Below are 27,249 nucleotides of genomic sequence, written 5' to 3' on the forward strand. Positions count from 1 at the left end.
TAAAGACAATTTCTCCCTCCTTAGCATTCCATAGGTGCTAATAGTTCTGAGAACAGGGCTGAAATCTCCTGGACTATATGACATCTTCATTTCTAACTTTTTTTTCACAGCATGAGTCCAAAACCCATCTCTCAGGAAATGGCCCTCACAAACAGCACTGAAATTACAGAATTCATTTTGCTGGGGCTCACAGATTGCCCAGAAATCCAGCCTCTCCTCTTCGTGCTGTTTCTGCTGGTTTACCTTGTCACTGCCTTGGGTAACATGGGCCTGGTAGCCCTGATCAGCCTGGACTCCTGCCTTCACATGCCCATGTACTTCTTCCTCAGTAACCTGGCGTTTGTGGATCTGTGTTATACGTCAACGGCCACCCCGCAGATGTTGACTAATTTCTTATCAGACAAGAAGACAATTTCCTTCGTTGGCTGCTTTATCCAGTGCTACCTGTTCATTGCCCTTCTCCTCACAGAGTTTTACATACTGGCAGCCATGGCCTACGACCGCTATGTGGCCATATGCAATCCTCTGCATTATGGTGTGAAAATGTCCAGGCGAGTCTGCATTTCCTTGGCCGTATGCCCTTATGTCTATGGCTTCTCAGATGGGCTGTTCCAAACCATCCTGACCTTCAGAATGACCTTCTGTAAATCCAATGTCATCAACCACTTCTACTGTGCTGACCCTCCACTCATTAAGCTGTCGTGCTCTGATACTTATATAAAAGAACATGCCATGTTAATATCAGCTGGTTTCAACCTCTCCAGTTCCCTCACAATCATTCTGCTGTCTTATATTTTCATTATTGCTGCCATCCTAAGGATCAGGTCAGCTGAAGGAAGGCGCAAGGCATTTTCGACTTGTGGTTCCCACATAATGGCTGTCACGTTATTTTACGGGACTCTTTTCTGCATGTATATAAGACCACCCACTGACAAGACTGTTGAGGAATCCAAAATAATCGCTGTCTTCTACACATTTGTAAATCCAATGCTGAATCCCTTGATCTACAGTCTGAGGAATAAAGATGTAAAGCAGGCCTTGAAAAAAATTTCCAGACAAAAAGTTATCAGGACAGCAGTGATGCCTCAGTTTTTCAATAAGCTGAAACTATAATTTAGCATGAATAAAGTTGTATTTAGATGACTTTTTAGTATTCTCTGTGGCCATATTTTTCGTGATCCAGCTAAAAGTTACATGTTTTGAGGTAAATCTCCTGGCCTTATTTTCAGACCTGTTTTGCCCTCTGTATTTGATGCATCAATGATAGTCAATGTTCACAGTTAGTTTGATTAGGTTGATGATCACTTAGGAGACACATCTCTTCCTCTGCCTGTGGAGGTACTTCTACAGTGGATAACCTGAGGTAAAATATTCACGTTGAAAACTCACAGCATCATCCCCTTTTCTGGGGACATAGGCTGAATATAAAAGAACACAGCCATTCAGTGTGAATGAACACAGCCTTTTGAGTGTGAACACACTGTGACTGAGCCACCTCTCTCCTGTCTCTCTGCTTTCCTTTCATGATAGCCACACATCTCCTTAAACTATTTTTTATTGATTTTTATTGAGCTCTACATTTTTCTCTGTTCCCCTCCCTGCCTCTCCCCACCCCTTCAATCCTCTTCCAAGGTCCCCATGTCTCCTCAATTACTCAGGATATCTTGTCGTCTTCTTACATAATGAGCCCGAGTAAATTCCTCTTCTCTTTAGTTGCTCCTGTCAGACATTTTCTCTCAGCAAAAAACACATCAGATGACCCAAACTAGTAACACAGTTATCCCTGCAGCAGATGGGAATGGTGAATCATGATCCACCTCATATCCGCCCGTTCAAATCCACATCTCCAAACTGATATGCACAGCAGATTTGGATAAGTGCTATTCTAAGTGGAAGCCTCTCAGTGCAATGCCAAGTGGTCTGCCTGCATCACTACGGGCACTTGTGGTTTACAAGTGTTAACAGGATAAATATGCTCTCAGTTATTTATCTCACCGACAGACAGACCCATCAGACTTTCTGATGAAGGACACTTGAGAAACAATGGCACATCTGTACTCTCCTACTTACTAGTGAAAATGAGGAAATGGATCATGATGGTGCTTTTCTGTTTCTTACTGATGTGCTTGAGAAGGAGTCATACGAGTAGCAGGAACCTGATGAATTATGATTTTGTAGATGTAAGACTGCTGGTCCAGGTCTCTTTTTTGTCAGCCTACTACCTACCAGGATTACGATCTGGCATGTCACTTTTGTTTTCATCTTCGTCTGATAGTTCAGAGAAGGTTAACTGCAGAGTAAAGATCAAGTCATAAAGGACAGACATGGAAACTAAGCCAGCAGTAAGCCATTGCAGAGAGTGATCCCTTTGCGTTGACTGGTCCTTTTCTTCCCAATTACACTCAGGATAGAAAGTTTGGTTTATTTTTGTAACTCATGGGATTTTTCTGTAAACAAATAAAGAAATTTCTTTGGCAGTACAAAATCTGAAAGCTTCAGGTTCAGTGTTAGGAGGATGAACTTGAGGAGCAATACAGGTCATCTCACAGGCTGGATATGTTGTAAGCTCCATTTCACCATTACAATTAAGATAAAACTGCATATTCACATATTTTTTGCAGTTGCATACTAAGCAATTATATGCTAAGATTATTGCATGCTTTGTTGTGAATATTTATTTAGAAGCACCTTGGCACTTAATAATTTATATAGACCCATAAAAATATCTAAGGAAATATATAATTTGTTACAAACATTTTTATTATTAAATATAAATGTTTAGATTCAAATATTGTATATTATGTAATATATAATGATAGAATATAATATAAATTACAATTATAATATATTTTAAATATAATATATAACATATAATAAATATATATGACACATTATTTAAATATTTATATTTGATTATTATATCAAATATATCCAAATGTTAAATTCTCAGTTTTTCAAGATAAGAATATAGATGCAAGTCAGTACTAAAACATAATTCAGGACTATAAGGTCATGTGATATCTTATGTCATATTGCTTTTTCCTTGTTTGTTTGTTACAAGACTATGTGGTAGGTACATTTAAATATAAGCTTCTGCTTTTGTCCTGATGATTACTTAGTCTCTCTTAGTGACTAGTATGTTTATTTATTTTATAGATTCTTTAATATTTTCATCTTTCCTCTGTAAGGAAAATTGTCCCTATTCCATTAAATTTATTAGTCTCATTTCTTAGTCTTTCCTTGTTGACCTTACTTATCCTGGGACTTCGTGAAGAAGTGAATAGGTGCCTATCCTTGCTACCCATTATTAGCAATACTTATTTCATACATATCTAGTGAAAGAATTGACTATACCTTTGCAGTTTTCATTGTTCATTTTTATTGTTCACTAATATTATATTAGTAAGTGCACATTGTAGCATGCACATACCATCACTCACTTAGGAGTGCATGTAGACAATCGCGCGCACACACACATGCACACCACAAAGAAAGAGTTCCATTATTTATTTTTTAAGGATTTGAACATCCAGTGTAGTATCTCTGGCATTCTAAGATCTTTGTAACAGTTTTTAGGGTAAATAATAAGAGGGAGGTAGGGAAATAGGAGAAAAAAGATAAACTAACAAATGTCTCATTTACCTTTCCCTAATCCATCTAAGTGATCATGCTGGCACCTAAGAAAATGGTCACTCCTTGGTGACTGAATTTGTTTTTTTGGGATTAACAGACCGTCCAGAGCTACGGCCTTCTTGGCGATCTATCTGATCACTGTTGGAGGGAATCTTGGCATGGTCGTATTGATCAGGGTAAATTCACGCCTGCATACTCCTATGTACTACTTTCTTGCCAGCTTGTCCTGTCTGGATCTGTGCTATCTACCAATGTGACTCCCAAGATGCTGGTGAACTTCTTATCGGAGAAGAAAACCATTTCTTATGCTGCCTGCTTAGTTCCGTGTTATTTTTTCTTTGCTATGGTTATTACTGAATATTACATGCTAGCTGTGATGACCTATGACAGGTACATGGCCATCTGTAACCCTTTGCTTTACAGCAGCAAGATGTCCAAAGGGGTATGTGTGCGTCTGATTGCTGGTCCTTATATCTATAGCTTTCTTAGTAGCCTGGTGGAAACCATGTAGAAATATCGCTTGATCTTCTGTGGCTCCAATCTCATCAGCCACTTCTACTGTGCTGACCCTCCTCTCATCAGACTTTCCTGCTCTGACACTTTCATTAAGAAAACATCTATGTTTGTGGTAGCAGGATTTAACCTCTCCAATTCCCTGCCTATAATCCTCATCTCCTACCTGTTCATTCTCATTGCCATCCTGAGGATGCAGTCTGCTGAAGGGAGGCGCAAAGCCTTTTCCACCTGTGGGTCTCATCTGGTGGCAGTGACTGTGTTTTATGGGACTCTGTTCTGCATGTATGTTGGACCTCCCACAGACAAGTCGGTCGAACAATCCAAAATCATTGCCGTGTTCTATACCTTTGTAAGCCTCATGTTTAACCCCATCATTTACAGTCTGAGGAATAAGGATGTGAAACAAGCTTTTTGGAAGCTGGTCAAAAGAAATGTGCTTTTAAAGTAAAATCAGTTTACCTTTATAAATCAAATAAAAGTTCTGTTTATGAGAATGACATCTAAGTTTATTGCAGAAATTTAATTTTATAGAGAAGTTGGAAAACTATATTCTTACAATAAAATGTATAATACACAGTTTCTAAAGATGAACAGTTTACATGCTACGTGCAAGTGCAATGCATGTATAAATGTGGGAAGTTTTATTCTCCTGTTTTGCAAGTTTATATTCATGACTTTATATAATACTTTCACATTATGAAAATTATGTATTTGATGCCGTAAAATATCCACTCCTAATATTAATGTCAAAGTAAACGAGTGAGCTCTTTGTGTCCTCCATCTCCATCTTCTAGTAGTAATTCCTAGAATGACTATTTGTAGTTTTAAAGGCTTTTAGAAAAAGGATGTATGCATTTACAAACAAGCATGTAATTATATTTTGTACAGATAGGCACAGAATTGACAAAGCACATATTGAAGAGCAGAGCTGTAACTATGCAGGAGTTGCATTATAGCATATCACAGGACTGTCAGGAGGTGTGCTGGTGACGCCTACTTGTTACCTTCAGTTCTACCCTGACATTCACTTACTTCATTCTACTTGTAAGAATCACTTTCAAAACCAAGAGAAGAAAACAACCCCCCGAAACAACAAAAACAAACAAGGAAACAAATGAAATAACAACAAAAGAAACCCAGCAAAAAAATTTTCCATGTCCAAGTAAAAGCCCAGTACTTCCATATAGTTCTGTCTTTAGATATTAGCTTATTTTCTTAAAAATTTGTCTGTTTATTTTATACTTATACATGTCTCTATTTGTGTGTGTGTGTGTGTTATGAGTGAGTGTGTGTCTTTATCTGTGTACAACATGTTTGCCTGAAGCTCTTCAAGAGCAGAAGAGGGTATCAAATCCTTAGGAACGACAGGCAGCTTTGAGTTGCCATGCAGGTTCTGGGAATCAAACTGGATCCTCTGGAAGAGCACCCAGTGCTCTTAACTGCTGTGCCATCTCTCCATACCCAGAGATTTATTTATCTTGAAATTATAACTTAATTGCAACATTTCTCTTCTCGGTTTCTTCTCTCAATTGTAGAGGAACACACACACACACACACACACACACACAAATACAGTGAAGACTTGAAGAGAACATTAGATTTCCTTTATCTAGTGATACAGTTGGTTGTTAGACACCTTGTAAGTGCTGAGAACTTACCTCAGGCCCTCTGTAAGACCAATATGTGATTTTATCTAGTGAGTCATCTTTCCAGATCCTATTTATTGTCTGGAGGCAGGAATAAAAGGGTTTACAGAAAGAACTATGGGTATCTTGTGTCCTTATGAACATCTTCTTGGTTGATCTAACCAGTGACATGTCACATTTCTTGAGGCAAGTATCTTTCACACCTTTCCTCATTTCTTCTTTATTAATCCATCTTTTTCAGGCTGGCCAAAGTATTTGATGATTGTGTCATAGTTGAAATATCATCCACTGGTGTTCTATGCTACGAGTACAATGACTTGTAATTTTAGAATGAAACTTCTTTCTTTAAAAAAAAAAGGAAGTATATTTTGGTAAGTGTTCTCATGCTAAAGAAATCAATTTTATGGTGTATTTTTGGTAACTTTTCTCATCTGTTGTCTGAGCAAAGATAACCAGTGTTTACTAAATATCTTCATAAGGGATGAATTGCTCCTAGTGTCGAGAGGTTTGTGAAGAGTCTTCAGGTAGTTTATTTTTGTAGATTGTAGCCTTATAAGAAAAACAAAAACAGACAACATAATTTTCTGGGTGCTATTATTCGAGACTGTTGAAGTTCATTTGCTGTCCAAGACGTGCCAGTTTCTTCTCAGTGCACTGAAGCCAGCTCTGTGACTAAGACACAAGCTTCTTATGATTCACTACCCAGCAGGATTTGGAGCATCAATTTGGAACTGCCTTTGCTGATTTGGATATAAATGGAAAAGAGAGAGCCATACTTATTTCTCTCAGCAGCATTGCTTTTCAAAGTTGGTTTATACCCAAGAGTTTATTTTGACTCAATGTTACACAAAAAATGACATTTTTAGATTATCATTTTTATATTAAGCTACACAATTATTTATCCTCAATGATATAATATGAATATTTTACTTTGAATGTAATATTGTTTATATATTCTTCTAAAGCACACACATTTTAAATATTTGCTAGTTTCTTGTATTCTCCTTAAAAATGTATACACATGGTGATTTAAGTAGGTTTTTTACTTAGTAAAACCAGTCCCTTCAGTATTCATATTTTCTCAGAACTCAGAGTCTATGCATGCCTCTACACTTATCTTGTAAAGGCCCAAATAAATGTTCACTAATAATGGTATATATAGAATTATAAGCTTAACTTACTTTATATGTCAGATATTTTCATGGAACTAATGTATGTACAAAAACATTTGAACATATTCATACATGTGCACATGAAGATGAAAAACAGCATTCATTTAAAAATTCATTACATCTATTTATTTGTGTCAAGGGGACAACTTGCAATAGTTGGTTTCTTCTTAATAGTCCTGTTGAATCACTCACCTGTTCATTTGCCTTCCAAAGTGATTCATATGAATCTGCCTGCTATTGCCAATATGTGTTTTGCAGAATGAATTATTAAATATCATCATTGTTGTCTTGAGAGTCAGTAGTGGAAGGAATCATTGTGTTTTGCCACCAAACACAACCGGATTATAACACAGACCATGTCATCCTGGAGTACGGGGAAGTGTAGAGAAGCCGAGAAGTACAGAAAATTCCCAGGGACATACTTTATCATAAACAGGGTTCCTTCTGCTCTGTAGGCCAGAAAACCTGCTGGTTGTTTAATCCTACTGAATAAATATTAGAAAATAATGTAATCTTAATGAGGGGATCGTTACCAAGACTGTTTTTATGTATTTTGCCATTTTCAAGCTGCCAAATAAATAGAAAGGAAAAGAGTGTCATTACAAAACCGAATGTGATGCTTAATTTTATGTTTAGATTGGGTTAACTGAGGAGGGGAAACCAACTCTAAATGTGCATAGCATCATTCCCTGTGCTGGTATCCCAGAGTGAAAGAAAGGAGAAAGTAATCTGACCGTCAGATTTCATTGTGCTGTTTCCAGCTGCTTCAAACTCCTGGTGCCCGTGCTTTGCTGCACAGCATCTGCTGAAAGCCACAGTGAACTGCATTTTCTGAAACATTAAGTGAAGTAATAGACTTTTGGTACATTTCTTGGGAATTGATCACAACAGCAAGAGTGTAACAGGTACAATATCTTTAGCAGCGGGCAGAATCTACACAGTGGCTTTCTTTCTCACTGTTGAAGCAAGAATAACGGAAAAAACTGAAATAATTTTTATTTCTTGAGAAAAAAATTTTCAAGAGAAAAAAATGAATCCTTCTAATATTGTTCTTTATTTTTGAAAATTTTCATAATGTGAACAACCACATATGATCATTTCTATATCTATATTACAACTCTAATTTCTTTCATGTTTTCTGAAAAACTTATTCCCTTACATCTCCACTTATTTTTATTAGTACTAAGTTCAGCTAGAGATGCCCATATGTGCGTGGGTCAAGAGATCCGCTGGAGCATGAGAATCCTACGATTTGTGATACCCTCCCTAGAGAAATGATTTTTCTCTTTGTGCTCATTCTCACTCCTCTGACTCTTCAACTGGACTCTGGGAGCTCAGTCCAGTCCTCATATGCAGGTCTCTGTGTCTGTTTCCATCAGTTGTGATGAAGATTCTATGGTGACATTTAAGATACTCATTAGTCTGACTACAGGGCAAGGCTATTTCAGGGACCCTCTCCTCTATTGCTTAGGGTCTTCACTTGGGTCATGACTAAGGCAGAATGAGATAAGAAGGGCATGGAATAGTACACGTATATATTTTCTCTTGACTTGTTTGGCATAAATGAGAAATCACAAACACATCTTAATCTAAGCAATAATAAGAGGATAATGTTTTTTGAGATTTTTTTTTTCAGACTTGACTGGTCAAAGACTTCTGTAGAGAGAGAAGATTTTGTTTCCAGGAAGGGAAGCAATGACTGCAGGCTATCAACTACCTTCCTTCTAGCATATGAAACCCCACCCTAAGTACTCATCCATTTTTTATTCTTTTCCAAGATCTCTAGTTCTTTCCTTCCACTAAGTTTTCAAAGGAGTCCCAATAACTTCAGCTTAATATTTCCATACATTCTAGACATAGATATCTGCGTGGTTTTGAGCTGAAACTTTCAAGGAATCTATGACCATATGTATTATTAGACTTTAAATGTGGGAACCTAGAAGTACAGCTTAGAGCAGTCATTTTCAACCTTCCTAAAGCTACGGCTCAATAATTCAGTTCCCCATGCTCTGATGACATCCAACCGTAAAATTATTTTCGTTGCCACTTTATAACCGGGATTTTTGTTACTATTATAAATGTAGGTATCTGATATGCCAATGGTCTTAGGTCAACCTGTGGAAGGGTCACTCAACCCCAAAATGGGTCACAACCAAATGACTGAGAACCACTGACTTAGAAAATCAGAAATACTCAGTGGTGAAAACACTTTCTTTATTTCCTTGATTTATCTTGAGGTAAATGTGCAATGTTTTTATTCATTTTAGTGGATATTTACTTATGAAATGGAATGAACTAACATAGTCCTGCAGACTTTTCTTTTCCACCCAGTGCATCTACTAGCTTTTGCAATAGAAAAGAAATAGATATTTTTCCATAGCTTAGCACTTTTGTGTCAATGGTTTTAAGATGGATATAAGACCTTTAATGAGTATCAATGTTAGTCTTGAACGAAGGTTAAGTATGCTTATTATGAAATTAAGCTGCTTTAATAGACATATATGTCAAGAACACATAACATCTGTGAAATTCAATGATAATGAATCAGATATAACAGTTTAGAAAAACAATGAGTTAAAGAAGTTTCCTCAGTTAAACATGAAGAATTGAACTTGTTTCAAATTTCTCCAGTTTCATTCCCTTGTTCTTACATTTTTCCAAACACTTAGCAGAATAAAATAAGCAAACAAAACTAAAAAGCTAAAATTTCCTCACAATGGTAATTTTGAAAGTAACATGCTCCCTGCATTAATGCCGGTTGTTTGATGATACAATGCCAGCTCCTACAGGGTCATAAGTTCCTAACCAAGGCAGATGAAATCCCTGAAGAGATGATTTGGTTCTTCCTAATCCCCAGGTTAAAGCTACCTGAGTTATCTTCTGGGACTTTTAATTGGAGGGATTAATGACTTCAGTTTTTTTCTATTTTTAATGTTGTAGTGAAAAGAACTCTACTTTATAAATATAAGCAAACATATTCCTCAGATTTTAGTCTTGAAGGCTCTTTTGCTTTTCCTACTTCCATAGGTTTTTACAGGTAAGTTGTTAGAAAATAGTCAAAGTGCTACTTCATGAGTTTTTGCTATTATTTTGTTTTTCATGTAATACAAGGATTTATTCATAGAACTAATATATGGCTAAATAATTACTATATAATCATATTTATTTCTGCTTATCTATGTGTATGTATAGTACCAAAACTAAATATCTGAGACAGTGTGTTATAAATATTAAAAAAGCAGTCACATGACAAGGAGAAGATTATAAGTTCAAGGCGAGCCTGCATTATATAAAGAGACCATTTCTAAAAAGAAAGCAAACAACAAAATCGATGCAGCAATAAAATTTTTATCTATCTATCTATCTATCTATCTATCTATCTATCTCTATATCTATATTTATCTTTCTAATCTTTTACTCTTAGAGCTTGAGAAAAAGAGAGAGGAGAGAGATATATATAGAGAGAGAGGAGAAAGAGAGAGAAAGAGAGAGAGAGAGAGAGAGAAAACAACAACAAAAAATCCCTGTAAGGGTTTTGTATACTTTACACACTACCAGAACTTCAAATATTTTGTAAAGTATTAAAAGCCTTCAACAACAATGTAAGAGAAGGAAATTAGATTCTTATAAATGTGTTACAAACTTTACCGATACTACATATCACACTTATGACTTTGGTAAAATGTTTGTCATTCCTAAAATGATTTGAGTTTGTGAGATGAATGGAGAATTGTGGCTGCTGCACATATTTAGAGCAGAATGATGTTTAAAGTTTTGGGCAGTCTCAAAACACACCAACAAGCCTTTGTAAAATCATTCTACTTTCCAAACTTCATAAACAGACTTGAAAACACAGTGTAACAATTTAAACCTGTACGTTATGTGTCTGCACATGTGGACACATGTATATTTACAAGTTCCATCTGTGTGCATATATACACTACACAATGCGCAGGTAAGTTTTCAGAATAATTGGCAAAGATAGAGGGGAAAACTTAGTGTCATAAAGATGATGGTTTCATTATGTAGACATTTCTTAGTTTTAAAACGTCAAAGTGTACTCAAACAAAAATGTGCCTGGAGGCAAGAATAGGAACTAGGAATAGATGACCAGCTCAGAATTCTATGGAAAAGATTACAGTAGTTTGCAGAAGTCATTTCAGAGAAAAAAAATAGGTAGAGATAAGAAATAGGAATGAAATAGTTATAAGAGGAAATAAGAAGATTGATGAACCTGTGTATTTATTTTTAAATAACATTAAGTGAAGAGTCTCTGAAGTTCATGTGTAGGTGGGGATTTACAGAATAATGTTTCCAGTATTTCAGTTTAAACACTTATTCTTATTGCATCAAATAAACACACACATACATGCACACACATATATGTACACCATACACTCAAGATACACATATTTCACCTGTTTTCCATCATTTTGTAGTATTCTGTGTATCTGTATTTGGGGACATTTTGTATTTCTCTCCTCTCTAAAGAGTCTCCCTTGGCCTTATATTTGAGGATGAATCAAGACCATATCTCCATTATAGCCAGAGAAAGGCAGGAAAATATCTTAACCTGTGTTACAGAGGAGTGGATTAAAATTTTGCAGCAAGCTTCATCCTTTTAGTAGGATCTCAGTAGTAAATCTAGATTGAGAATAAATAAAAACAGAGAATTGTCATTTGATTTTTCTGTTTGCTTATTTTCTATTTTGCTTGTTTGAGTCTTGTTTGCTTTTGCCCAAGAATTATTCTTTAAGATTAGCTTTTACTTTGTTAAGCAAGATGTACATGACTATGGGGTGAAATTGAATGTTTATTCCAAACCCTGAAATTCCAGTCTATGATCTGAGTAATTGATAGACATCTGTGTTCCCAAATGTAGACAAGCATCCTTAACTAGGTCTCATTTATATCCCAATCCAGGTCTTATATTTGAATAATTAGCCTGAATTATTTGCTGAATTGACTAAAAAAAATGCTATAAAGCTTTCCAATACATTAATGTAGGATTTATAATTAATTTTTTTATTTTAAAAAACATTTTCTCTAATTAGAAAATATAACATATTGACTTTTTACACTTTATAAAAACTTAAGATTATTTTAGGTTATCATTTGGAAGCTTTATGCACACAATATAAAAGTTTTACATGTCTTGGTCTAGAATCAATGCTATCAGGCAATGTCTTACTGTCATTCATACTTTGAGTAAAATTATCTGGAAAACTAAATTTCATAAATGTCAAGATTCATTTTTCTATTTCCAATGAGTGGAAAAATCTTGCAGCTAGAAATTGATATAAAATTTAAAGCTAAAATATAAAGCACAGCAATAGAGTTAAGTAAGAATTATAACTTTCACTAAGAATGTTTATATCTAGAGATAAATAAAAGCAATTAAGAGAATAGACTATCAGATTGAGACTCAGTAGTCAATGTATGTCTAAAATAATTTGGAGTCTACTGTGATAGGAAAAGCAGGTGATAGTCAAAGAGAAGAAAAATGCGAAAGGACAATGAAGGCATTTCTGTGGAGCTGGTCCTGAGCAGATGAGGGAAAACACGCAGGCAGGAAGTCAAGATGGTGAGCATGAGAGCATGAAGCCAGCCACAGGGAACGTGGAGGTTTCCGTGCAGTAAGTCTCAGAGCAAGCCGACTTAGTCAGCGGTTGGTCAGCACAGGAGGCAGAACTATTCAAATGTTGCCCCTTTATGGCCTGTCAATTCTGACAAACTTCCCATTTCCCCTTGCAGGCCGTCATGAAGAGAAACTTCACCTCTGTGACAGAGTTTATCCTCTTGGGACTTACCAGCCGTGTGGAGCTTCAGATCCTCTTTTTTGTGGTGTTTCTGGTGGTGTATGTGGCCACGGTGGCAGGAAACCTGGGCATGATTGTACTCATCCAGACCAATGCCAGGCTTCACACTCCCATGTACTTTTTCCTGAGCCATTTATCCTTTGTGGATCTGTGCTTCTCCTCCAATGTGACTCCTAAAATGCTTCAGATTTTCCTTTTGGAAAAGACAACTATTTCCTACCCTGTATGCTTGGTCCAGTGTTACCTCTTCATTGCCTTGGTCCATGTTGAGATTTACATCCTGGCTCTGATGACCTTTGATCGGTACATGGCCATCTGCAACCCTCTGCTTTATGGGAGCAAGATGTCCCAGAGTGTATGCACATCCCTTATCACAGTGTCTTACATGTATGGGGCGCTCACTGGTCTGATGGAGACCATGTGGACTTATAATCTGGCTTTCTGTGGCCACAACAAAATCAATCACTTCTACTGTGCTGACCCACCACTGATTAAGTTGGCATGCTCGGACACCTACCACAAAGAAACCTCTATGTTTGTTGTGGCTGGATTCAACCTCTCTTTCTCCTTACTCATCATTCTCACTTCCTACCTGTATATTTTCCCTGCTATCCTGAGGATCAGCTCGACAGAAGGCAAGCACAAAGCTTTCTCCACTTGCGGTTCCCATCTGACAGCTGTTATAATATTCTATGCAACTCTCTTTTTCATGTATCTCAGACCCACATTGAAAGAATCTGTGGAACAAGGCAAGATGGTCGCTGTGTTCTATACCACAGTCATTCCCATGTTGAACCCTATGATTTACAGCCTTAGGAACAAAGATGTGAAAGAAGCAATAAGCAAAAAACTGTCAAGGAAAAAATCACTTTTCTGAAAAAGAACCAATTTTTTGTTTGCACTCTTGGCAGTTTTCCTAGGTATTTTTTTTAAGTTGCAAGAAATAATACTGACAGGAGATTAAAGCATGGCAAGACAATAGGGAACAAGAGATTGCACAAGTTTCATTCTTTTCTAAAATGCAAATGTAAAATTTCAATTCTTGTATAATTTGATCCTCACGAATATAAAAATTGTTTTTAGTTGGTTGTTTTATCTTTGTAAGTACTTTATCCCAAGTTTCCACTGAACTATAAAATTTCTATTACAAATTTCAACACAATGGGTAATCAGTCATTTACACCTTTTAGGTGTATGCTTTATATGCTTTTTGTCAAGCTGTTAATCTGAAGAAAGTGACTTCTACTATTGGCCTAAAGAATTTCCTGTAGTGACTACTGAGAAAAGTAGAATTATTTCCCAGGATGAGCCCAGAATTGGTTTGTCAATACCAAGGATCAACCCTGAACACACAACACTAAATCAACTCAGCAGCCGGTATTTATTTATTTATTTATTTATTTATTTATTTATTTTTGATTTTTTGAGACAGGGTTTCTCTGTAGTTTTTGGTGCCTGTCCTGGAACTAACTCTTGTAGACCAGGCTGGCCTCGAACTCACAGAGATCCGCCTGCCTCTGCCTCCCGAGTGCTGGGATTAAAGGCGTGCGCCACCACCGCCCGGCCCAGCAGCCGGTATTTATATATTTATTCATTTATATATGCATACATGTAACAATAGTGATTAAATAATTACATTTATATAAAAAGAGGTCGTGAATTTGCGAGTGGGTTAGGAAAGGTCTGGGAGCATTTGGAGGGAGAAGGGAAGGAAATAGTGGAACTATCCAACTAAATGAAAATGAAATTTAAAAGAATTTCATCCTTCAATTTATATTTATTTTGATGCAGCATATGACAAATTTCTTCAATGAACAAAACAGAAAGAGTCCATTGCTGAATTTGTAAATCTGACAGGTAGACACAGAAGCAAACCTGGTTAAGAAAAATCTCAGATACTGACAAGGGCAACAGAGAGAGAGAGCAGAGGTTGGCATGGTGGCCCTGTAGAGAATGACCTGAGAACCTCAAGGCTCCTGGTAAGAGGTCCAAAATCACTCTGGGCCTGGGAGACAGTGAGGCAATCCCTAAATAGCTGACATGTATGGATGTGCTTGTTTTGTCTTCGTTTCTGCATACGATATCTGAAGTCATCAATTCATAATGTCAGAAAGTTTATTCTGGTTACACATTTAAGGATTACAGTCTGTGATGGACCCAGCAGTGTTTAAGACTCTTTAAGACAACACATCTTGGCAGTGAGCAAATCAGAAGACGATGCTACTCTTCTCTCAGAGGTCAGTATTTCTCTTAAATATTCATTCTTATTGTCATCATTAAGATGCACTCTGCAGAAGAAAGGAAAAGAAAAGCCTTTCCTGAATGCAGCTCCCAATTGACCTTTATAGACCTGGATGGAGGGGAGAGGACCTTGGACTTCCCACAGGGCAGGGAACCCTGACTGCTCTTAGGACTAGAGAGGAAGAGGGAGGTAGGGAGGGGGAAGTAGGGTAGGAGGGGTGGGGCAGGAGAGGGAAAAGGGAGGCAGGGAGGAGGTGGAAATTTTTAATAAATAAATAAATAAATTTAAAAACTATCTACATTATCTTAGGGCTTACCTTTCTTCAGATATAGCCTTACTTCAGATGATAAAAACTAAATCAATGTTTGAAAGTTAGAAGTTTTTATGACTTTTATAATTTAAGTATATTTGAATACAAATGGAGTTAAATATCACAACACACTCCTTGGACATTTGAATGATCAGAATTCTATTTGTTAGTATTGTTTTCTGTTCAACAATCATATTGTTTGAAGCAAAATGATCAGTCTACTCTTATACCACTCTGGATGTGTATGCTGTGTCTGAAATAAAGTGATTACCCTAACAAGTCTTGAAGAATATTCTTTCCCCCATGCTCCCAACTTTTGCCCGGCAATCTTGTTTGCTTCCAATTTCCAAGAGGATCTATATATGTTTATCTTTGGGTTGACCTTGTTATTTGGCTTCTCGAGGCTTGTCAACTATAGGCCTAATGTCCTATGTTTATGGCTAGAATCCACTAATGAGTGAGTACATACCATATTCATCTTTTGGGGTCTGGGTTATCTCACTCAGGATAGTGTTTTCTATTTCCATCCATTTACATGCAAAATTCAAAATGTCATTATTTTTTACTGCTGAGTAGTACTCTAATGTGTATGTATTCCACACTTTCTTTATCCATTCTCTCATTGAGGGGCATCTAGGTTGTTTCCAGTTTCTGGTTATTACAAATAATGCTGCTATGAACATAGTTGAACAAATGCTTTTGCGGTGTGATAGGGCATCTCTTGGTTATATTCCCAAGAGTGGAATTGCTGGGTCCTGAGGGAGGTTGACTCCCAGTTTCCTGAGAAACTGCCACACTGATTTCCACAGTGGCTGCACAAGATTGCATTCCCACCAACAATGGATGAGTGTTCCCCTTACTCCACATCCTCTCCAGCATAGGCTATCATTGGTGTTTTTAATTTCAGCCATTCTGACAGGTGTAAGATGGTATCTCAAAGTTGTTTTGATTTGCTTTTCCCTGATCACTAAGGAGTTTGAACATGAACTTTAGTGTCTTTTGGCCATTTCAACTTCCTCTGCTGATAATTCTCTTTTCAGTTCAGTACCCCATTTTATAATTGGGTTAATTAGAATTTTCATGTACAGTTTCTTGTGTTCTTTATAAAAAAAATTACTAATAAAAATCAGAATATGAATTTAAGAGTGATAAAGGAGGGGAATATTAAGTGTTTGAAGGGAGAGAAGGGAGACTATAATTACATAATTATAATTTCAAAAATAAAAGTTATATAAATAGATTCTTTACTGAGAGACAAAAATAAATAAATACATTTATAAAGCAAAAAAAGAATATTATTTCCTTGTGCTTCAAGTTCTCTGAAAGAAGATATTTCTGACTTTTTCAGCCTTCAATATTCACATTGATGTGTGCTTCTCCTCTGTTTGCTGTGAATATGTTTTATTACCATTGAGTAATAAAGAATCTTATTTGGGTGTATACCCAAAAGGCACTCAATCATACCACAAGGACATGTGATTAACTATGTTTATAGCAGCATTATTTGTAACCGTCAGGACCTGGAAACAACCTAGATACCCCTCAACCAAATAATAGATAAGGAAAACGTGGTACATTTACACAATAGAGTACTGCACAGTGATAAAAAAAATGACATCTTGAAATTTGCAAGCAAATGGATGGGTCTAGAAAAAAAACATACTGAGTGAGATAGCCCAGACCCAGAAAGACAAATAATATATGTATTCACTCATAACTGGCTTTTAGACATAGAGCAAAGAAAAACCAGCCTACAATTCTCAAACCAGAGAACCTAGATAACAAAGAGGACCCTAATAGAGCCATACATGTATTTACATTGGAAGGTGAAAAATATAAGATCTCCTGAGTAAATTGAGAGTGTGGAGATTATGGGGGATAGTAGAAGGAAAAAAATAGAAGAAGAGAGAGGACTGGAAAAAATGTATAGCTCAATAAAAACAATTAAACAGGGAGAAATAATTTATTTGAAATTGGGATAGTTTCTTACGGTATTCATATTTTATTAAGAAAAAGAACTTACAGTCTGTGACACAGGATTTTTCTATTGAAAGATTTACCAATACTTATCCTCTGTGACTAAAAATACTGTGTAGAACAGTAGGGAAACAATAGTTTGTTTCATGTACCCTCATATAAACAAAAATAATAGTTTTATTTATAATAATATGATTACTGAAGTAAATACAGTGTTTAACATGTACATTTAGTTTAATTTAGGCAATTGTTCAACTTTAACCTAAGAAATTGTTAGTGCCATTGTTTTATAGAGGAGAAACAATTTAAGCGAGCCAGTGCCTTGTTCAAGGTCACACTTTCAAATATCACTGGTACCAGGATTTGTACTGTTATCACATTGTATTATCCAGCACTCTATGACTGTTATGCATGTTATATTGCATGATGATCTCTAAGCATTTGAAAAAATGTGATATTAATATAACAAAATGTGTGATTAATTTCCACAGCCTGTGTGACTGATCGTCTTAATTGAGCTGTCTAGCAATTTATACAAAGGACTCAAACATAGTCCCTCTCCAGACCTGCTCATTTTAGTACATTCAGAAATACCCTCCTTTAGTTCAGACACAAAAGGTGTTGTCTAGGGAAGAGCAAACCTGATGATTATCTGATATCAAGTGGTCAGCCTGGAGGTTATATATAAGCAAATAGTATTATATGAACAGAGCAGGTCATATTAATATATTTTGCAATATATAAATGTATGTGTGTGTGTGTGATAGAGAGTGTGTGTGTATGTAACAATAGTTTAAAAGGTCATGGATTTGAGGGAGATCAACAGGGGTTACATCTTAGGGGTTGGAGAGAGGAAAGGGAAAGGAGGAAATGATGGAATTATATTACAATTAAAATATTATACTTCGGAGGGTTTAGGAGGTGATAATTGTAGAAGAAATTTTTGGTTTCTCCCTGGATATTCTTCTTCATTCATGGACCATAGCTAAATGCAGCTCTGTGATCCTGGTCCTTGCAACCTCTAGCACTAAGATCCACACAGTCATCTATTATTTATTAATTTCCCAGGCACTTATCCATTTATAAAACAGCAGAACCTTGTAAGTAGGGTAATCCTGTGTTAAAGTAATGAAAAATAATGATTTAGCTTTTGCTCTAGAGATACACTTCCCCAAAGTCATTCCTGAGGGAAATATGTAATTGTTCCTTCTCATCTTCTGCAAATATTTAAGGGAGGATTCTCTTGAACGGCTCCAAGTTCTCTCAGGCTTATGGTATGTACCAAGACGTTTGCATCTGCCTCTGAAGCTTACAGTTTTTCACCTCTATGTGCTGACTGGTGTTATTTCTCTCTCTTTTTAAAGCAATTTTCAGGTTGGCTTAAAGATTAGTCTATCAGATGAAGCTTGTCCCTTGTATTTTATCTAACTGTATTCTTTTCAGGAAGACTTTTATAATCCCTTTTCCAGAGTGTATGTATATGTGAGAAATAAGGACAAAAGAAGAGAAATTTCAATATAGATTATATTTGATTATTATATATTCTTGATAGAATGCATTCAGTAATTAACAAATGTTCCCTGCATGCTCATTGTTTGTTAAGGGATTGCCCATTACTTTTTAAGAGATTGTATAGGTTTTCACATCTGTGAATGTACATTATTTTTGATAATTATTATTACATCATATTATGTGACATAGAGCAAAGGCTAGACTATGGACATGGTTGTCACACATTAGACATCAGAGAAATCCAAACACAAATGATGTGAGTTTCAAGCATGTCCGTGTGCAGAACACAGTTGTTAGGCTCTGGATTCAACCAAGATGCAACAATTAGAAACAGAAATATTTAGCTGGGATATTAAATATTGCTTTATACTTGATTTTCAGAAACATATATTTACATATATTATTTAACTTGGGATAGAATGATAGGCTAAGGAAACACTAATGTACACATTTTTGACTTTAGAACACAAGTAATCTTCTACATGCGCTACAGATAATTGGGCTCCTTTCTTTGTAGTTTATATTTTGGGGGCTTTATATATGACCAATAGAGTGAATATATGTCTATTTAAATTTATTATCCTCTAACTAGGAAACCATCTCTAGTGATATTTTTAAAAACATTAATTTTGGGGAATACCAACTTGGGAATAAACAGTACCACTATTTATACTTTTTTCAAGTGTGTTAGATGATCCTTGGTACCACATAATCAGCTCAGACTTTCCAAATAAAACCTTAGCTGCTGCAAATTTAATGATATTTACGTAGTAACACAGTCAACTGTACATAAATTAGCATATTAAAGCTTTCTGTATCTGGTTGCATGCACGATGTGATGTGCTAATAATTCCCTTTAAACTCTGAGTAACAGGAAAGAGATTTTTCAGTTCTTTCTAGATAGACTTGAATTGTATGTTGTACAGAAACTGAACTTTCACTACTAATTTTTTTGTGTGAGGGTGAATCTCTTTATGTGTCTCTTGCCATGTGCATGTATGTATGTGATGTTTGTATGTGTGTGTGAGTGCAATTGTGTATGTATGCTTGTTCTGGCCAAAGGAAAACTTCTACTGTTGTTCTTCATGTACTAGCTACCTTTTATTTTGGAGATAGTGTACACATGGGAAGCTGAAGGTCAGTGATTTTACTATTCTGGATGAACAGAGAGCTGCCGCAATTCTCTTGTCCCCATCTCTTCAGTGCATTTATCACCTTCCCCATATTTTTATCTTGATTCTGGGATCAGTTCAGGTCTCCATGTGTGCAAAGTGAGCACGTTACCAATATAACACCTTCCAAATTCTCGTTAATTGTCTTTAATGGATAATTCTCTATGTATATATGTATAAAAATTTGAGTGATGTATGAAGAATAGCTATTCTAGAGCTTTTCCCACAGAATTCCTCATAGCATATTAGTAGATTTGAGGTCATATATCTCTGTGAATCTGGAAGAACATATGAGTTGTGAATTTTATTTATGTTTGATGGAGGAATACTTATGAAGTTATCTTCATAATGCCTAACATAACATAAAGTATTAGGGTTTTCTTAGGAAAATATATTGTAAAATATCTATTAAAAGTACAGTTGATAAACTCATAAGTAAATTCTCAAATCACCAAAGGGTGAAGGTTTCTTGGGTTTTCAAAGGAGTGCCAACCATTTTTCTGTTTTTTATTTCATTTTACATATTCAGATATATTTCAAATTTACAAAGTATATGGTAAGATATTTTGCTAATTTATTTCATTTTGGCTCCACAGAGACTTATACCTCATATTGACAGACGTGAGAAGATGCTCAATTTCACAGATGTGACTGAATTTATTCTGTTGGGCTTAACCAGTCAAAAGGAACTACAGGTGGCCTTTTTTATTATCTTTCTTGTGGTCTATCTTGTTACCATGGTGGGAAATATCGGCATGATGATATTAATTAAGATCAGTCCACAGCTTAGCAGCCCGATGTATTTTTTCCTCAGCCATTTGTCATTTGTGGATGTGTGGTTTTCTTCCAATGTCACTCCTAAAATGCTGGAAAACTTGCTGTCAACGAGAAAAACAATTTCTTACACAGGCTGCTTGACACAGTGCTTCTTCTTCATTGCCCTTGTGCACGTGGAAATCTTCATTCTCTCTGTGATGGCTTTTGACAGGTACATGGCAATTGGGAAGCCCCTGCTCTATGGTAGCAAAATGTCGAGGGTGGTTTGCATTCGACTCATTTCTTTCCCCTACATATATGGATTTCTGACCAGTCTGGCTGCAACACTATGGACTCACGGTTTGTACTTCTGTGGGAAAACTGAGATCAACCACTTCTATTGTGCCGACCCCCCTCTCATCAAGATGGCCTGCGCAGGGACTTTTGTAAAGGAGTATACAATGCTTTTTCTGGCTGGTATTAACTTCACATATTCCTTGATTGTTGTCATCATCTCCTATTTGTTCATTCTCGTTGCCATTCTCAGAATGCGCTCAGCAGAAGGCAGGCGCAAGGCATTTTCCACCTGTGGGTCTCATCTCACCGCAGTTGGTGTATTTTATGGTACCCTCATTTTTATGTATCTCCAACGACCTACTGAAGAGTCAGTGGAACAAGGAAAGATGGTGGCTGTGTTCTATACCACAGTGATCCCCATGTTGAACCCCATGATCTACAGTCTGAGGAACAAGGATGTCAAGGAAGCCCTGGACAAAGTGATTAGCAGGAAATTCTTAACAAAATAAAATAAAACTTCTCTTATTTTGTTTTCTATTATTTGTCAGGGAAAGCAGGTTATTATCTCAAACATGAGGACAGGTATCTTCATACTCTTTATGGGTAGAAAGGAAAAATACAAGGCTTGGAAATATGCTCTGCCAGAATTAGAGTAAGCTCTTCTTATCTAGATGTTTCCCAAGAGTGGAATTGCTGAATTTGAGGTAGGTTGACTCCCAGTTTCCTGAGAAACCGCCACACTAACTTCCAAAGTGGTTGCACAAGTTTGCATTCCCACAGGCAATGGATGAGAGTTCCCGTTACTCCACATCCTCTCCAGCATAGGCTATCATTGGTGTTTTTGATTTTAGCCATTCTGACAGATGTAAGATGGTATCTCAAAGTTGTTTTGATTTGCATTTCCCTGATCTCTAAGGAGGTTGAACATGACCTTAAGTGTCTTTTGGCCATTTGAACTTCTTCTGTTGAGAATTCTCTGTTCAGTTCAGTACCCCATTTTTAATTGGGTTAATTAGAGTTTTAAGGTCTAGTTTCTTGAGTTCTTAATATATTTTGGAGATCAGACCTTTGTCTGATGCGGGGTTGGTGAAGATCTTCTCCCATTCGATAGGATGCCTTTTTGTCTTAGTGACAGTGTCCTTTGCTTTACAGAAGCTTCTCAGTTTCAAGAGGTCCCATTTATTCATTGTTGCTCTTATTGTCTGTGCTACTGTGGTTCTACATAGGAAGTGGTCTCCTGTGCCCATGTGTTGAAGACTACTTCCCACTTTCTCTTCTATCAGGTTCAGTGTGGTCAGATTTTATTGAGGTCTTTAAACCATTTGGACTTGAGTTTTGTGCATGGTGATAGATAGGGATATACTTTCATTCTTCTACAGGTTGACATCCAGTTATGTCAGCACCATTTGTTAAAGATGCTTTCTTTCTTCCATTGTATAATTTTAGCTCCTTTGTCGAAAATTAGGTGTTCATAGGTTTGTGGATTAAGATCTGGGTCTTCAATTAGATTCCATTGGTCAACATCTCTGTTTTTATCTCAATACCAGGCTGTTTTCATTACTGTAGCGCTGTAATCTAAGAGTGTTTTTATCTAATTAGAAATTGATTGTAGGAGACATGAAATATCAAGTTTAAATTATGAGCCTAAGAACACGAGTCTGTCTTTCTTTCTTATGCTTATTTGATAGTTTTATTTCATAGTTTCTTTGAATGTAAAGGGGGTAATTCATTAAATTACTATGATTTTCATAATAAAAACATGGCCTTTGTATTTTATTTTACAATTATTTACTTTTACATTTATTTTTAGACATAATAGACTTCTCACTCTTATCCCATCCTTCCAATTGTAATATTCATGTGGCCACATATTTCAGTTCTCATGTTTCTTATATGAATAACGTTTATACTGACCAAAGAGAAAATTTGAAAGGAGATGTACCTCTGTAAAATATGTTCTCTTGAGTTAACTTATAGAGTTAAGCTGGCATTTCTCTAAATTATTTTGTTTGTATAAGGCACCATAATATTTTAGTTAATTTTTGCATTTGAATGAAAATTTATTCAGAATACTCTGTGTTTTATCAGTTATATTGGAATCTGTCAAATAAAGATATATGTTTTTGTGAGCAAGGATGTGCAGAAATTTTTCAACTTATTCTATTAAAATTCATATTCTTAGAAAATCAACTTTGTTTTGGTATAGAAAGATACAGCTTTGTTTTCTGGAGCTCTTGTGTATTAATTCATAAATTTCTTGCCCAAAGGTGTTCCTATCATGAACTTTCTTCATAATAGGTATGAAGAAATTTAGGACAACTGGGTTCTTTGATGTTGAAGTATGCAGAGGAGAATTTGCCTGAGTACAGTTCTGTTTTCAACTTAGCAAACAAAACTGATGAAGAATACAGTTGAGATTTAATGGACTTGTCAGCTGTCTGAACTGGATTTAGAGATATTCCCTCACAGTTATTTTACATGTGCATATTTTCTTCAGTCTGAGGTTAACACTAATCCCAAACCCATAAAGAAAGTCAGATACTGAAATATGTTAAAGTTAGATCACACAAATAATTATATACGTTTTAATTCTTCATATGCAATTGATGTTTAGTGAGGTGGTTCTCCTATGCTACCTGAGATCCCACACTCACACTATGAAAACCTTTTCTATTCTTTATAAACAAAACAATCAAAGGTGGAACATTTGCACAAATTCACATAGCATATTGACACAGTAGTTTGATTACAGATGAACTTTATAGTTCATTTCCTAATTTACTGTGTAGTTCCATCCATCCATCCATCCAAATTCTGACAAGTAGCTTACACTTTGAACCCTGACCCCTTTGACATCTGAAATTGACACAAAGAAGAATCTAGCAGGCACTGTTGAAATCATCTCTCCTCACACATATGATTTGAATCTGGAATTGACATTTTGCAGAGGAAAGTGGGCAGAACCTTGTGCCAGTGGGAAACAAATGAGACAATGTCAAGAATATTGATCTCAGTTTTGAGAACTGTTATTTTATCAAGTTTACTCAACTTCCACCCAGGAGATGTTGCTAGTGTTTCAGCCACGATTACTTTCGTAATTATTTTGGAAGTACCTTTGGGAGATTACCTCAGTGTTCTTAATGAGCAAAATGATATCATAAATAGTGAGAAATGACCATTTCTTGTTCTCTTCTGCCTTCAAGGTATGTCTGCATGTTTTAGGATAGTTGCAGTGTGGATTGATAGCTGAACATAGTAATACTTCGTTCCACTTTAAAAGAAAAATCAATACCATTTTCACTAAATTATTTGTTAACAATGGAATTTATTGGACTACTTATTTTTTTAAATATGCATGAATGAATTTGGGAATTGATATGATTAACTAATCCATTTATGTATAATTTTATTGTTTATCTTTTTGAGAAAATACAATGTTAGTACAATCAAATTTTCTTGTCTGTAAATTGCACATTCTACTCTTTTGGTATATGATATTCATTTATGTAATAAATTGATGAGTCACGGGTCACCTGATCATATGTTTGAGAGTTCCTCAGAATTTAGGACAGAATAAAGAAGTAATGACTTTTTGTCTAGACATCTCTGGGGTTACAGAAATCCAAATTAATTCATAGAAACTTAACTGGAAATTGATTGATTTGTTTCTGTCTTGGAGAATAACCAACAATAAATGTCAGTTAACATTAAAATATTGCTAGGCTCAGTTATCAAATACATTTGAAAAGAGCTTATTAAAATCACAAGAAGGTACCAAATTAACAGCTTAGCAGCATGATCCTGCCAGACAGTAGGCATTTGACCCAAGGAGATCTTCTAACTCTCTAACTTCTTCCAATTTATAAAACAGACAATGAGACAGAAACCTTTTACAGAATTATTCATGGAAAAAATAATTGGCTAATTATACAATTATTCTAAATCTGGTCTTGTGTCATATGTATTTGCAATTATATGTATATATTAGGCAGTCGAAGGAATTCCACAATCAAGAGTTACCTGTTAAGACAGAGTTGTAATTACACGTACTGACAGAGCACACATTTGATCATGACTGAAAAATTGATTTAGTTTTAGTGTATGTGTCTTAAATGCCTTAATGCTGTAGTTTATGTTTTTATATGTAAAACTGACATACCATTTGTAAGAACTGCAAATTAAAGTATAATAAGAAAATATGCATTATTTACTTTAAGAAGTCAAGTTTTTTACATAGAAGTGTCCATGACTTCAGCTGTATTTTATAAACTGAGAAAACTTCAGGCTATAAAGATGCTTGTATATTCTCAATGCACTTTCACCGATACAAATTGTATATGAACATTCCACCATATGTTTTGAATATCAAAATCATCAAATTTCTATGCTCCTAAAAATGAGTGTAGAAATAAATAAATTCTGATTTTGTTATTTATGTTGAAGCTATAGATTTTACAAATTCTACAATGAGGAAAGATTTGGATAATAATTATCCTAAGAGGTAATATTCAACTCTTTTTAATTTTATTTATTCATCTCACACTAAATACATCCTGACTTGTTTCCCCTCCCTCCTATTGTAAAAGATTTTCACATGAACAGTATTAATTAAAACTGATTTTCAAATTACTACAATTTACTTTATTAGCAGAAATTCATTACACTTTCAGTGACCACACGTCAATTTTCATTATAAGAATGATTATTTATGATGACATGCAAACTAGGGACTAATCACATAATAAATCATCACTATGGAAAACTTGATCTTGGAGTTTCTGCATCTTCCATTATTTTAACAATTTATAACCTATAAAATTTCCTAACTATAGATTAAATAAAATCCTTGATGTTTGTACCAGACTACCCCGTATCAGATTTGAAAATTTAGAACCTTTTCTGTTACACAATCAAGCAAACCATTTTACATATAGTCTATTTAATTCTAACAGTAGACACATGGGGAAAAAAACTGCCTGTTTTTTAAAGTGTATACTAAGGATAAGAAAAATTTAAATAAAACTTTTAAGAATAAAAAATGTATTTATAAATGTTTTTCTTTGCAGGAAGCACAGACTCTATATTAAGGCAATGCCAAATTTTACAGATGTAACAGAATTCCTTCTTGTGGGCTTAACAAGGCGCCAGGAGTTACAGGTACTCTTTTTTGCGGTGTTCTTGGTGGTTTACATGGTCACGCTGCTGGGCAACGTTGGTATGATAATTTTGATCAGCATCAGCCCTCCGCTTCAGAGTCCTATGTACTTTTTTCTAAGTCATTTGTCCTTTGTGGATGTGTTGTTCTCTTCCAATGTTACCCCCAAAATGCTGGAAAACTTATTATCAGAAAGAAAAACAATTTCTTACGTGGGGTGCCTGATCCAGTGCTACTTTTTCATTGCCCTGGTCCACGTGGAGGTCTACATCCTGGCTGTGATGGCCTTCGATCGCTACATGGCTATCTGCAACCCTTTGCTGTATAGCAGCAAGATGTCCAGGGTTGTCTGTGTCCGCCTCATTTCTGTGCCTTATGTCTACGGATTCTCAGTGAGTCTTATTTGTACTCTGTGGACTTACGGTTTATACTTCTGTGAAAACTTCGAAATCAACCACTTCTATTGTGCGGATCCTCCTCTTATCAAGATTGCCTGCGGAGGAGTGTATATTAAAGAGTACACGATGATTGTTATTGCCGGGATTAACTTCACGTATTCCCTGTCAGTAGTTCTCATATCATATTCGCTCATTGTGGTCGCGGTGTTGCGCATGCGCTCTGCTGACGGCAGGAAAAAGGCGTTCTCCACCTGTGGATCACACTTGACAGCTGTTTCCATGTTTTATGGAACCCTTATATTCATGTATCTCAGAAGACCCACAGAGGAGTCTGTGGAGCAGGGAAAGATGGTGGCTGTGTTTTATACTACTGTGATTCCCATGCTGAACCCGATGATATACAGTCTCAGGAACAAAGATGTGAAAGAAGCCGTCAGCAAGGCAATCGCCAAGGCAAACTTGAGAAAATGACAGAGAAGCAGATATTTTATAGGCTTCGTAATACAAATGTGTATGATCAAGCACAAAATCCTTAGGTTGAAACTTTTCAATGAACAACCCTTACATAGACTCTAAGATCCAGAGTCTGTATATCACTTTGCAACATGATTGTCTCTTAATAAGCATGTTTTCTCTTACATACT

At 35.8% G+C, this 27,249-nt stretch overlaps 4 protein-coding genes and 1 pseudogene across 4 annotated transcripts; all 5 read left to right on the plus strand.

The window, feature by feature from the left end:
* Positions 1–138: 138 nt before the first annotated feature.
* LOC125403468 (olfactory receptor 5M11-like) lies at positions 139–1,113 on the plus strand. The gene has a single exon (XM_048438869.3). It carries the CDS (start codon positions 139–141, stop codon positions 1,111–1,113), a length of 975 nt encoding a protein of 324 aa, XP_048294826.3.
* Positions 1,114–3,667: 2,554 nt separating this feature from the next.
* LOC125405972 (olfactory receptor 5M5-like) lies at positions 3,668–4,597 on the plus strand (annotated as a pseudogene).
* Positions 4,598–12,727: 8,130 nt separating this feature from the next.
* LOC125406051 (olfactory receptor 5M8-like) lies at positions 12,728–13,663 on the plus strand. Its single transcript, XM_048442861.3, has one exon. It carries the CDS (start codon positions 12,728–12,730, stop codon positions 13,661–13,663), a length of 936 nt encoding a protein of 311 aa, XP_048298818.3.
* A 6,953-nt stretch (positions 13,664–20,616) lies between these two features.
* On the plus strand, positions 20,617–21,561 carry LOC146894200 (olfactory receptor 5M3). The gene has a single exon (XM_085690071.2). It carries the CDS (start codon positions 20,629–20,631, stop codon positions 21,559–21,561), a length of 933 nt encoding a protein of 310 aa, XP_085546197.2. The 5' UTR covers positions 20,617–20,628.
* Positions 21,562–26,143: 4,582 nt separating this feature from the next.
* Positions 26,144–27,076, plus strand: LOC125406125 (olfactory receptor 5M9). Its single transcript, XM_048442981.3, has one exon. It carries the CDS (start codon positions 26,144–26,146, stop codon positions 27,074–27,076), a length of 933 nt encoding a protein of 310 aa, XP_048298938.2.
* Positions 27,077–27,249: the final 173 nt, after the last annotated feature.

The sequence above is a fragment of the Myodes glareolus genome, chromosome 6, assembly GCF_982192425.1.
Source record: "Myodes glareolus chromosome 6, mMyoGla1.1, whole genome shotgun sequence".
Lineage (NCBI taxonomy): Eukaryota > Metazoa > Chordata > Mammalia > Rodentia > Cricetidae > Myodes > Myodes glareolus.